The 13,253-nt window shown below is 41.5% G+C and overlaps 1 protein-coding gene across 2 annotated transcripts in view; it reads right to left on the bottom strand.

Moving 5' to 3' along the window:
• Nucleotides 1-13,253, bottom strand: part of LOC119117709 (forkhead box protein N3-like) — a 45,059-nt gene that overhangs the window by 5,146 nt on the left and 26,660 nt on the right. Inside the window, exons 3-6 of one of the 2 annotated variants that reach the window (XM_037244156.1) lie at nucleotides 11,157-11,308; nucleotides 9,479-9,538; nucleotides 5,497-5,555; nucleotides 177-285 (exon numbers count right to left, since the gene is read on the bottom strand). In XM_037244156.1, coding sequence (XP_037100051.1) covers nucleotides 177-285; nucleotides 5,497-5,555; nucleotides 9,479-9,538; nucleotides 11,157-11,308 — 380 coding nt within the window. The remainder of the gene's footprint in view (nucleotides 1-176; nucleotides 286-5,496; nucleotides 5,556-9,478; nucleotides 9,539-11,156; nucleotides 11,309-13,253) is intronic. The other variant, XM_037244157.1, reaches the window with a different exon arrangement.

The raw sequence follows: 13,253 nt of genomic DNA, 5'->3' as shown, positions 1-13,253 counted from the left end.
AACTCTATTTGACTTTTAATTTATCATGTAACTCTTTCCCTGGACATAAATGCCAAGCCATTTAAGTGTCTAAGCAGTGAGCCTCTCTTTGTCAAAATGGAACCGCATTATGCATAAGACCCCTGATTAGCACTAAATATATATGGTCGAAAGTGGCAGTCATAAAATTGACTTACCTTATGGCCGAGGTTCTGCTCCCTACTGGGCTTACAGGAACGGGTCTTATCACAGGGAAGAGCGCCTGGCTCCTTACACGGGCGCCATTTTGAATCACACCACGAGGAACTAGAAAACAATAGCAAATATACACACTTAGACGAAAGAAAGCTACACAACCACATACCGTATTTTCCGCACTATTATGTGCACTTAGAAATTTAAAATTCCAGACTAAATGAAGAAGATGGACGTTGGAAAATGGATGGATGGAAGGAAGAGGAAAAAGATAGCTCAATGAGACTCCGCCGACCATCTGAGGAGCTATTGATGAGCAAGGTAATGTTAAATTGAGCGGGAAAGCGTCATAAATGAGTTAAGGGCGCTGTGAATCATTCAATTACCAACGACTGCTCGGCCTCTGCTAAATCTAGCCTGTACCATGCGGACAATCTTTTCTAACTTAAGATGAGCCAATTTGATTTACTTTATTCCGTATTCTATTGTAGTAAATAATTAAAAAGTCAAATAAATGCAATAAATGGAATTTAGTTTTGATGTGTAGAACAAAGGGAAGCTTGTGGTTGTGTTCCCACTTCAATAAAAACAATTCCACTCTGCAAACAGTAATTTAGCTAAGTAATGTTTAATCAAATAAAAGCCAAAGACATACGACAAAGCCCACCTGGAATGTTTAATCTGATCAAAGAGTGGGGAAATAGATCACTTGTCAACAAACTATTATATTGGGACCATCATTGGGAGCCAAATATAGAAAACCTCTGAAAGTGGAAACTTCCTGCAAATGGGACAAACGTTGAGCTTGCAGCAGCCCGACACCCCGAACCACCGCACAGTCGGGATGATGGAATGGCTTTGGAACAAATCCCCATCTGTCCTCGAGTGACCCACAAAAGCTTGGACTCCCAAACCTTTTGAAAATCTATGTTGAAAGCTCAAGATCCCGCTTTACTCACACTGCTGATCCAACGTGATGTGTTCTACGCCAGATTTATAGCTCTCACCCACTTGGCATAGCAGTGAATAAAAGAAAGCACATGGCTGCAATGTGAACTCATGCTTTACCATTTCAAGGTCACCACTTGAGGGAGTGTAAAACCAAGTGAGAGGAAAAATCCAACACAAAAACATGCAACTTGTATTATGATGCACAGTATGAATAAAATAAAATAAAATAGACAAGACACACATAAAGATAAAGAAATATTAAGGATAAATGGGAATAAAAATTGAAAATTTAATTCAGGGGTTTTCAACTGCTTTTGTCCAAGGGACCACCATTATAACCAAGAAGCAACTTGGGGACCATTGAATGTTATTTTATTTTGCACCAAAGGAGGATATTTATTTGCATCTGTCTATTTTGGGAATCTCAGCTACATTTGACATACTTTGGATGGGTAAATGATTCACAAAATTACCTAAAAAATGAATCAATTTTATTTTTAAGAATGTTACAATTATTTTCCATTTCCAATTTCGTGGACCACCTACAATATCGCCACGGACCACTAGAGGGCCGCGGCCCACCAGTTGACAATCCCTGATTTGTTTGACACTTTGTGTAGTGGTGACACGAGTGCCAAGCGCAAAAAAAAAAATGTGCTGACACAAGAATTGATTTTCAATACGTAGTTACAGTCCACTTGCATTGGGAGCAAGAGAGGGGATTGACCGGCCATATCCAGTAGATGGCGCTACACCAGCAGGGATGAAATATAGCCTTACAGTCATAATCAATGATAACAAATAAATTGGCCCAAAACGTTTCTAATTTGAAAAACAAACAGAGACAATGACAGAGAATGGATTTTTCACTTTCCTGAAACTACTGCTTGTAAATCAATTATACCACAATTGAGACAACACTACCAATTTCCTGCCCTGGCCAATTTTACAAACACACTGAGGAATTCAAGCATAGGTGAATTGTAAATTTAAATCTTTCTCGCCTCAAAGCTGGTGGCTGGCTCACCACAACACTTTCCCCGACGCAGCTGTCATCTTCTCACTCAGTTCACATTTCAAAAACTACCTGCTGTTTGCGCTGTATGCTGCCCAAGCTTGCTGAAAGATGCTACAAACACTAAGCCCCCACATCAATACAGCTTTGTTACCTCCACCGAGGAGGTTACCGTGTATTTTTGTGGCTTTATTTGTTGGTTGGTTGTGTGCAATTTCTAATTTTTGATATATTACATTTTTTTTTCTTGAATCATCATTAAATCAAATTAATTCAGCAAAAGTTAATAATTTAACTATAATGACCGAACCCTAATGTCATAATATTTCATGAACAGTTGACACCTTTTAAAAACATATTTTTCCGCTTATAATCGAGTGATGACATCACATACTCCCTCAGGTAGCGACCAATCACAGCGCAGCTTTCGTAAGTCACATGACTGGTTGTTACCTGGGCATGTGATGTTGCCAGCAAGTGGGAAAATGCATTTTAAAAGGTGTTTATTGTATTTGACAAATAATAAATTATTGACAAAATATAATTTTTTTTTACCATTCAACACTAAGCAGTGTGAAATCTCATTAAATCCTGTAATTCCTCAAAATTATCTGGGACATACAGAATCTCTGTTATCCTATCCTCTAGTTTTCTTGTTTCCCATGCCATTTTCTTTTACTGAAATTTCATCCCAGCTTTTATAGATCGGCTCAGTTTTTGTCCAGCTTTTTTTCCCCCTTTTTTCAGTCTCATGATCAGTTTTATGGGGAGAAATTTCATTCAGTCCGGGAACCATAAGCTCATTAAAACACACTCAGTATCCCAAAGTGCCCCCTAACGAAATGTCCCGGCGACATTTATTTGGATCCAAATCATCTTGCAAAGATGACAAATTCAGTATACATTTGAGCTATGTCACTGTTAGCTGTTCACTTTCTTTGCCCGCAGTAATCTTATTGAGTCCAGTTAGCGTGGCTCTGCCCCTGATATCTGCCGCTGTGCTCTCCATAACCTTATAAGTAAGTCCCTGCACAGTCTCTTTTTTTAATCTTGATCACTCACTGCAATGCGTGTGTATGTGCTCAGTGCATTAGGTCTCCCCGGGTTGACACGACTCTTCTCGCCTCCCAAAGCACCCCACCTCCAACTCCAGCCAGGCTTTAGGTCACCATAGCAACGGCTCCCCTTCCACATGCCACAGTGTAGTAGATCATGCATCAGCAGAGAAAGTGACAGAAGAGATCGAGAACGTGAACGAGGAGGGGGGAAAAAGGGGCTGGATAGGAAATACCAGGCTTTATTTGACCTGGACTCTCTCTGAGCTCAGTGGCACACTCCTGACCACTACTGTTTGTCCTTGACACACACACACGGAGCTCAATTCCAAGTTGTATGGAAAATTTTCATGTAATGCTATCTGCTGCTCTTTGCTTTCTCTTCATTCCTCATCATCGATCGCTCTTTCTATGTATAGTGATGACTCATATCTCTCTGCAACAAATAAGTATGGGATGTATACTATGTAGTAAGAGAGCTAAACTGTCTGTTTTTGGAAAGTATTTTTTTTATTGTGTACAGAAAATGATCTACTTGTCTTCCTACATCAGGTCAAGTCTTCAGGCGTTCCGACTGCATCGTCTCCCTGCCTGTTTTCCAGGGAAAGTGAAGCCCTGACATCCAACCCCCCCCCCCCCCCCCCAATTTTGCTTTCATGTGCCGTATCCACACGCAGACTCCTCCAGCCTCCTGTTAAATGAGTTCCACATGGCCCCGCGGGCAGTCGTCTCCACGCAGCCGGCAGAAGAGTGCAGCAGACAGGCAAAAGTACACACAAAACGCGCGTGCTGCACATGCTCGCCGTGCTCAGTCACACAGTCAAACAGGTTCAAAGGTCACTCCCTACAGACCTTGACAACGCAACTGTTTGAAAGTGGCCCCTCTTCCTCCCCCTGTCTCGCTGCTGGTGTGTGTTTAAGTGTGTGCAGCATGTGCAGGTCTGAGGGCAATGTTGTCTGACTAACCGACTGGGAAGCCGGTAGGCTGAAAATGCTGGCTGTTAAACTCAACAGCTAACTGGCTTGTCTATTTGACAATCCAGCTGAGTGTCTAAGTGGTTGGGCTGACTGACATGCGCTGTTACTTACTGAAGGGGCACGACAAAGCAAAAAAAAGCGACACTCAATCACTGCAACCCGAGTCTATTGAACACGCCCACATACACGACTCATATGAAGCTGCAATGCTAATCAACAGAATTGCCTCATGTGGCTGAACAAATCTGCCGACTCAGCATGCCATGTACTTTTCTAATATACTTGGACAGGAGTACCGTATTGGCCCGAATATAAGACGACCCTGATTATAAGACAACCCCCTCTTTTTCAAGACTCAAGTTTGAAAAAGACTTTTAAAACACCAAATTTAATTACGTGCTACCGCTATTTTGATTTTTATTCTTCGTGACAGGGGTTCGCTTTGGCCTGGGGAGTTAAGTTCAGCATTCGCTTTAAAGATATCTGGCACCATCTAGCATTGTGAATGGGTATAACATCTAGACCCCGAATGTAAGACACCGTCTTATATTCGGGCCAATACGGTAATTTAATTTGTAGATTAGTTCTAGGTTTTACCCTAAAAAATGCATTCCAATCAAATGTGATTATTAGTTAAAGTTAAAAGCATTGATGTGACTAATGACGAGCATGTGAAGTCATAATAAATCATTGATGACAAGGTTAAATGGGCCTCCAGCTCCACCTTGTCACTTCTTCGCAATCTCCCTCCATGAGTTTAGAGACATCCCCTCTCAGACTATGCGTCCAGAGGGAGTCCAGGTTTCCAGACACTCTCCAACCTTGGCTCCTTGACCATTACTACTCCATTATCAGCGGCGATGGAGGCCACGCCGCAGACGCCTAATGTATCCATTTCCCTCTCCATTTAGGACTCGGCAGCCCGGCGAGCTCCTGGAGTGCTCCCTGATTGGGATTGAATGTCCATTTAAACTGCCTAGCAGCCACCAGGGAAGGGAGAGGATGGGAGGGAAGCTGGGAAAAGGGGAATAATGGGAAATATAGGGAAAAAGGGGGGACAGGGAAAACGCATGTTGCGTGTTGAATGTAAAAAAGGAGACAAGGGGATTGCTCGCCAATCTCGATAAGATTCTTTCTCCATTCCTTCTCAAATGAGGTGTCGCTACTGGTTATTTATTTAGTTATTTTAACTTTCAAATTCACCACTCTAGGAAAGAATTCCCTCACTGGTATAACATTTGGTATTCTCAAGGTGCGCTTTTGAAAAAAAAGACGGCTTTGGAATTTAGATAATTCGGCACCTTCAGGTAACAAAAATCCTACCTTGTAGGAGGACTCCGCCATTCTTCCTGAAGAGGGGACTCCCCGACCATAATGGAGGACTGCGTAAATGGGGAAGGGGGGGGAGTGGGTTGAGAAAAAAATAAGCGGTCAACCATTTGATCACGTCAACCAACCCAACAGGTTTCATTGTGAAGCAAGATAGCAAGGCAGAAATTTGAACCCATAAGCCCGCGCTTTTGATTATAGTGATTAAATTCCCGGGTGTCCCACTGTTGCCATTATTCCCTGTGATTACCTCGGAGAATTACAGCCTCGCCGCCATAAGTCCATGGGAGTAATTTCTCATGACAACCCCCCACCGCTTGCCACGGGTCCGCACACATCCAACGAAAAAAAAAAAAAAAAAAGTCATCAACGCATTCACAGTTAACACATGTCACAAAGGCATGTTTGGAGTGACACTTTAAAACACGCAAACAAAGCCGGGATCTCAGTTTAGGTGATCATTGCACCACTAATGAGGGAGGTAATGACGGCATTCCTCACATAGATGGAGACATCTTCCCTAACACGTGAGCACGACAATACTATGAATTCAAAGTCATTGGAGAAAAGATGGAGCGGAAAAAAACAAAAGGAGGAGAGGAACTTGCACTGATAACATAGCCCTCTCTCCAAAAAACGCACACAGGCGGGCTAGACAAAGAACACCCGCAGACGTTGCAAAGTCGAAAAAAGCAGCCCACTCGTTTTCCACTCATCAGGAGAGTCTCCTTTGTAATGTGAGGCCTGTTTTATGTAGCGCTAAGCTGCTGAATGAGAGGATTTGGACGTCTGCACTTGTGATGTGGCTCTCACCTCGCCAGATGCAGGGGAAAGATGGACCGGAGGCTGGTGCAAACACACACACACACACACACACACACACACACACACACTGCACAAAATGCAAAAGCTGCACATTTCAGCCCTGAGCCACCTGCTGTTGCCATGGAGAGTTGCCACATTGCGTTGCCACGGCGATAACATATTTTTCCTGCGCTAACAGCCTGTCTGTTTTCCCTACCACCCCGCCCCCCCACCATTCTCACCCCCCTTTCTCTTTCTTTCTTCCCTTCTTTCTTCTCTTCTCTTTGCTGTCTCTCACTCGCTCAACAAATGGCCTTGCAGTGCGACAGCACCTGCCGTACATGTGTTGCCATGGTGGCGTTCCCGTTGCCAAGGCGATGCGCTGTGCATTTAATACAGTGGGCGAGGGGCTAAACTTGTGGTAGACGCTCATTCCTCAACACCCCCCCCCTCCCTCTATTTGTTTCCTCCGAGGGAAGGGAGGGAGAAAGAAAGGGAGATGGAAAGAGAACAAGCTCCTCTACATCCCCCTTGAGACATCCATCCTCCGCTCCTCCTCCTCTTCCTCTCATCCAGATGCTGATGGGGTGTGAAGGAATGCACCACGGAGCTGACCTCCTACCCGCCATACTCCTGCTCTCCCTCCCTTTTGCAGGCACACCCATTTAATCGAGAATACAAAAAAAAAAAAAATGGGTGGACTTCAACTGCAAACACACACGGAAAAAGGCGGCGAGCCCCTTACGACCAAAAGCGGTGGGGGTCGCCCCGGTACGGCGTGAATTATTACAACCCGTGAAAAGCGGAGAGGTGTGTGAGCGACATTAAGAGTAGAGAACAAAGCGTCGTCGTGCCCTCGTCTCAGTCAGACCCCCTTTTCTTCATCCGGCTCCTGCTCCGAGTTGTGTTGAACTGCTTGAGACAGTCCTTGACCTTAACACAATGGAGCCGCTGTGAAACCATTCCCCATCATTACACTTCATAACATAATAGTCTTGAGAACGAGAGCTCTTGAGAGCCACATATTGTGTTGTATTGAGCCGACCTACTGAGCTCTATGTGTATAATAGAAAGCTAGCGGAGAGTTTTTATTTTATTCACTAAACAATATGAAGGAAAATAACAAAGCCTCTCAAATAACCACAACAGATCTGATGATAATTGCATGAGAAATCCTTGAAAGCCTCACTTGCGGTCTTTTGCTATCTAAGAATATGAATTAACTGTAGGTAGTTTCATGCCACTAAGTGATGTGTTCTGATTGCTATGATTAATATTAATTGCCTTTTTCAGTGAACCCTGTTTTCTCCTTGAATTCACTTGGTGGCTATAATGATTAAACAGATGATATTCCCTTTGCGGTATTCATACCGAGTGAAAGTGACTAAAGGTATTAAAAGTCCAGGAAGCATTATAAAGAATATCGTGAAGCCGTGATAAAATTGTTTTATGGAGACTTTTTTTTTTTTTCCTAAATTAAATGTGGAATGTGGGATATTTAATGCTTAATATTGTCTCATGTCTCGTGAACCCATTTTTGCTGTCTTTGGAATCTTTGACAGAATAACACGGTCGAGTAAAATTTGAAGATTCAAAATGCAGCAAAGTTTTGACTTTTCACACTGCACTTAGCAGGGCGGAGCATGTCACAGATTTTCTTATGATGTTTATTTATTTAAAACCATCACCAAAAAAAAAAAAAAAGCCTACAAGCTATTTCAAATATTATTTTTTTTTTGCTACACTGTTGAAGAATATTCTGGTAGTGAGTCAAAAAAGTGTTGCTTTTTTCCCCGAGCCAGAAAGACATAATGAGCAGCCATGGAAGTTAGCAAAAGGCTAATGTAAAGTGGGTCAGCGTTTGCATTAAAAGTTTTGTTTAGCTCTTTGGTGTTTGAAGCTGGTCCTTAAAATCAGTGCTTCACTCCGCCAGCAGTTATCATGATAAAAGAACAACAACTAAAATATCAATAGTGACAGATGTCAGGTTCCCAGAGGTCTATTTAATCCTCTCTTTCCTCTCTTGGCATTTGTTTTGAGAATAAATGAATGAAAACAAAATATGTATCAATTAACTTAATATCAAATCAGTCAAAAAAAAAGCTTTAAACTGAGCGATTTGCGTAATGAGCAAATATTCATCAATTAAGTAAGCAATTTGTGTCATTTAACAGTGTAATGAAAATTCAAAGTCATCTGTAATGATGGCAGATCTAATAATAAAAAATGTAGAAATTCAAAACTCTTGCCTGAGCCTCAATAATTGAATGATGCTTGAACCCAATTAAGCAAAAGATGCAAATGTGCTGTTGTAACTTCAACCAACACGATTCTCAACACTAATAAAGTCGAATTTAATCCAATTTCAAAATCACAAGCTGACATATTAATTTACTGTAATTTAATAAAACACTGGACCTTTTCAACTAAAAGTGAAAAGAAAAATGAAACACTGAAAGACTAAAAAAAAAAATAGAGGTTATGAAATAGAGGCAGAAATACATCGCATTGGAATGATCAGTTGTATAACATAATGCTGTCTTAATGTCTGAGCCAGTAAATTGTTTCTCTCTAACCCACAGGTGTCAAACTCAAGGCCCGGGGGGCCAGTTGTGTCCCGCCACATCATTTTATGTGGCCCGCAAAGACAAATTGGGAATGGACTACATGCGTCAATACTAAAATTACAAATTGTATTCACTTTGAAAAATTACTATTCATCTTTTAATCTATTTTTTTACTAGTTTTTAATTGTCTATGATTTCAAAACAGTCGTAATGGCCCTCCGGAGGAAACTATGACAATGATGCGGTCCGTGACACAAATGAGTTTGACACCCCTGCTCTAACCTCAAAATGAACTGTCCTCACTTCCCACTGTGGGTCACCATGTAAATGACTCCGCCCCCAACCCCCAACATCTCGCTTACTGCACCCAATCTGCCCTCCAATTTGTTCCACTTCCCCATACCTCATTGTTCAAAATGACACTTTTACATTTTATGGTGAACCAATTATTCTGTTTTACACAGTCCGCTAGCTCTGCAAGCCAACCTGCCCGGATCAACTCGGCAGCGGGGTGGCGGGGTGGCACGGCGGCGGGATTTTCTTCCAAAGGGGGGGGTTGAGAAAGAGGGAAAGCGGACAAAAGGGAAAAAGATGACTAATAGTACCTCTCGATGACATATCCACAGGGATGCGAAGAAGAGCCAAGGACTGAGAAGTTGGAGTGGCTGAAAGGAGGAGCAGGAGAGGTCGAGGAGGGAAAGGGAAAGTGCTTCAAATAAAACAGGTGGAAGTCAGGCAGCATCCAAAAAGATGGAAATAAATGAAGACAAAGGAGAAATTCATTAAATGATAAAGTGGAGGGTTGAGAGGAACCGAGAGAAAGAAAGAATAAAAATAAAAGGACACCTTGTGTATATATATATATATATATATATATATATATATATATATATATATATATATATAATATAGGCCTGGGGATAAGCGGAAGCATAAATTGGATATTAAAAGAAGCGGAGGAGTGCGTTAGGTTGCTGGTGCTGAAGAAAAAGAGGAACGGACAGAGCAAGAGGATGAATTAAGAGATCAGGGGGGAAAAAAAAAGTGTTCGAAAGCTTGCTGAAAGGAGAGGGAGGGAAACACGATTGAGGCCTAAAGGGAAGGAGATAGTGGCGAGGCGCGAAGAGGGGGGGGGGGGTGGGTTGAATCCACGAATGTGGAAAAAAGGCAAGCGCTGCTTTTACCTGTGATGTGCCTGAGGATGCGGGAGATAGGAAGTAGGGTGGGAGTGTTGTTGCATGAAAACAGCGTGCAAACTGATTTAAGGAAAGATGGGGCGGGATTGCTATTCATCGCCCGAGGAAGCGCCAAATGAAGAAAGAAAGGACAGAGATGAAGAAAAGGGGACGCTAATATTTAAGATAAGCAATGTTGATCAATTGATTCGATTTGTATAGCAAGCAATTTTTCATTATGAATTATATCAATTAGGTTTGCTGATTATTCAAATCCCGAGATGCAACTGTCGAATCAAAGTGGTGGAATTGGAGTTTTTTTTTTTTCTTGGGCAGACGTCATAAATATAGTTAGCCTTTGCAAAATGTTGCATTATGCATGAGGTTATATCAGGGAAATATATGTGACAGATAAAGGAGAACCAATTCCATCTGCTATTTGTTCCTCCTGAAAGTACGTGAACCACAATGTACTATTTTGCCCCCCCACCCAAAAAAAAAAAATACGAGTCAGCATACACATTGAAACACAAGTGAGAGTCGAAACATTTGAAACATTTTCAAACTTTGGCTATGTGTGTTGAAAAAAGATTTCCCTAACGCAACCTCCATCTTCCTTTCTACAGAGATTCCAACTAAAGAATGAAAATAAAGACGACCGGCGAAATTGAGCAGAAAGTTCCTTGTAAAAAGCATATTTTCGTAAAAATGATTAAAATATTTTCCTGATCACTTCAATTGAGCCCCCCTGGCCAAAACCTTTGGTCAGCTGTTTTAAAGTTTTAAACCAGGACAGACGTCAACACAGTTATACTATTCTATGGTTATCATCACATTTTTTGGATTTTGTCATTATGTTTCTATGATGGCATCAACTAAAAAACTGCAACAAAAATCTTGCTCATATTATATTATATTATATTATATTATATTATATTATATTATATTATATTATATTATATTATAAAATAAAATAAAATAAAATAAAATAAAATAAAATAAAATAAAATAAAATATCATATTTAAAATCTAACTGCTGGTTGAATTCCGAATCACGCTTTGGAGGTTGTCGTGCATTTTCAAAAACATGCCTCCGAGTTGCCTTTACCTGTGGTGAAATGTCTGAGACAGGGTGGGTGGGGAAGTTGAGGGGCTGGCCAGGCCTGTCGAGTAGGGATGGTAGGGTGTTTTCTTCAGTGCTTGGATCAGGTTGTGTCTATACTCTGGGTCTATTGACCATAGAGATCCTTTTCCTATGCTCTGAAAGAAAGAAGAAGGGATAAAGAGAGACATAAGTGGAAGTATATAAACAAAAAAACTGTATATAAAAGACAATATGCATCCCATCCGATAATAATGTTGCGCTGTTGTCATTAGTGGTAATTATTCGACCCACTTAAATACTTTTGAGATGAACTATAACAAAGATGGTGATCCAACAGGCTCTCTTTCAGTCACCACACAAATGTTCCTCAGCACACACAAAATCTTGTCGAACATCTTCCAAAAAGAGCAAATGCTGTGCAACTCTAAATTTTGCTTTTTCTATTTCTTTCCCATTTCATTTATCCTTATAAATTACATCAAGCACACCAACATCTTATACACTCAAAGGTGACCTCTCTCAATATTTTTCAGCCTGCATCTCCTTTTTGAAGCATTTTCTGATTAAAACATTGGGAAACTCTTGAACTTTTGTTTTTTTTTTCCCGCTTCAACGGCTGCAACAGTGCGTATTTTTAGATCAAAAGCGCCCTGCCTCTGTCCTAATGAATCTGTCGCTCTCAATCTGAGTGAAACCAGCCTATAGATTATAGAGCGCCGGGATCTCAAACAGGTCGCTATGAAAATACTTGGGCTGTCTCGAGCTCTCTCTGCTCCCACCGCGCTTTCATCTGCCTTGTCATCTGAACGTGGTGAAATCTCAGGTTTGTATACGGCAGAGACCGAGTACGAATAAATTTGAAATGAAATGCGTCTTGCCTTTTGTTCAGCTCACTTTGTAGTGCTCTGTGATATGATATAGATACAGGCATTGGGGTGGGGGAGATGTCAGAGCGGCAGACACCCCCCCCCCTTTCCCCGAATACGAGAAGGGATCCATTAAGAGGAAAATATCAGACATGTTGAGCGCTGTTTAATGAAAGTAATTGGGACAAATATTCCAAAAGTGTGTTGTGGTTTGAATAAAAGTGATTTCTTCCTTTGATTCCTCATCATCTATGTCAAACTACGCCAAGACCGTAATGAGGATAATCAATATAAAAAAAAGATGGGTGGATGGATGGATGGATGGATGGATGGATGGATGGATGGATGCATGGATGCATGGATGGATGGATGGATGGATGGATGGATGGATGGATGCAGAGGCGTAGCCAAGCCGGGGCGAGCCGGGGCGGCGCCCCGGTTAGGACTCCCTGCGCCCCGGTTGGAAAAAAAAAAAAAAATCGAGCTTTTTCGATTCTTCATTTTCATGCCGTTTTTTTCTTTCAGTCTTGCGCGAATGTGCTTGCGCTATTCTATGTGCGCGATGTTATCCATTCACCGTTTGCCTCCCGGACGTTGTTTTAGCGATCAGCGAACGGCGTGGGTGATGTTCGATTTTTTTTCCTGTGGGCGTGCGCCCCTACTGGAAAAATTCCTGGCTACGCCTCTGGATGGATGGATGGATGGATGGATGGATGGATGGATGGATGGATGGATGGATGGATGGATGGATGGATGATTAATATTTGTTCTGATTGGCTGATGTCCAGTTCAGTGTGTAAATATGCTTACACAAAAATATAATTATCTATGGAAATTCAAACCGGAGTTTAAAAACAATACATCAGAATTATCATAAGGTAAATGCAGAGAAAGAGAGACGCAAGAACATAGGCAGGGTCTGAGGTAATTACTATTACCACACAGTTTTCCCTTGAGGGGAAAAAAAAAAAAAGGAGGCATCTACTTGAAGGGAGGCACTTATTTGTATTAAGTGTATGGAGCTCCATGTGATTAATTAAGACACACAGCAATTAGAGTTGAGAATCTAACGTACATAAAAGTTTAATCACAGAATCAAATGCAACAAAATTGCAGGCCAGTTTGTAAGATGAATTCCTGTCATTTCTGGACTATAAACCGCACTCCAATATAAGCCGCAGCAGCTAAAATTCGGGGAAAATCCAGTTTTGGTCATATACTAGACTATTAGCTG

Source organism: Syngnathus acus, chromosome 24 (genome assembly GCF_901709675.1).
Source record: "Syngnathus acus chromosome 24, fSynAcu1.2, whole genome shotgun sequence".
Lineage (NCBI taxonomy): Eukaryota > Metazoa > Chordata > Actinopteri > Syngnathiformes > Syngnathidae > Syngnathus > Syngnathus acus.
This window is presented reverse-complemented; position numbering and strand designations above follow the sequence as displayed.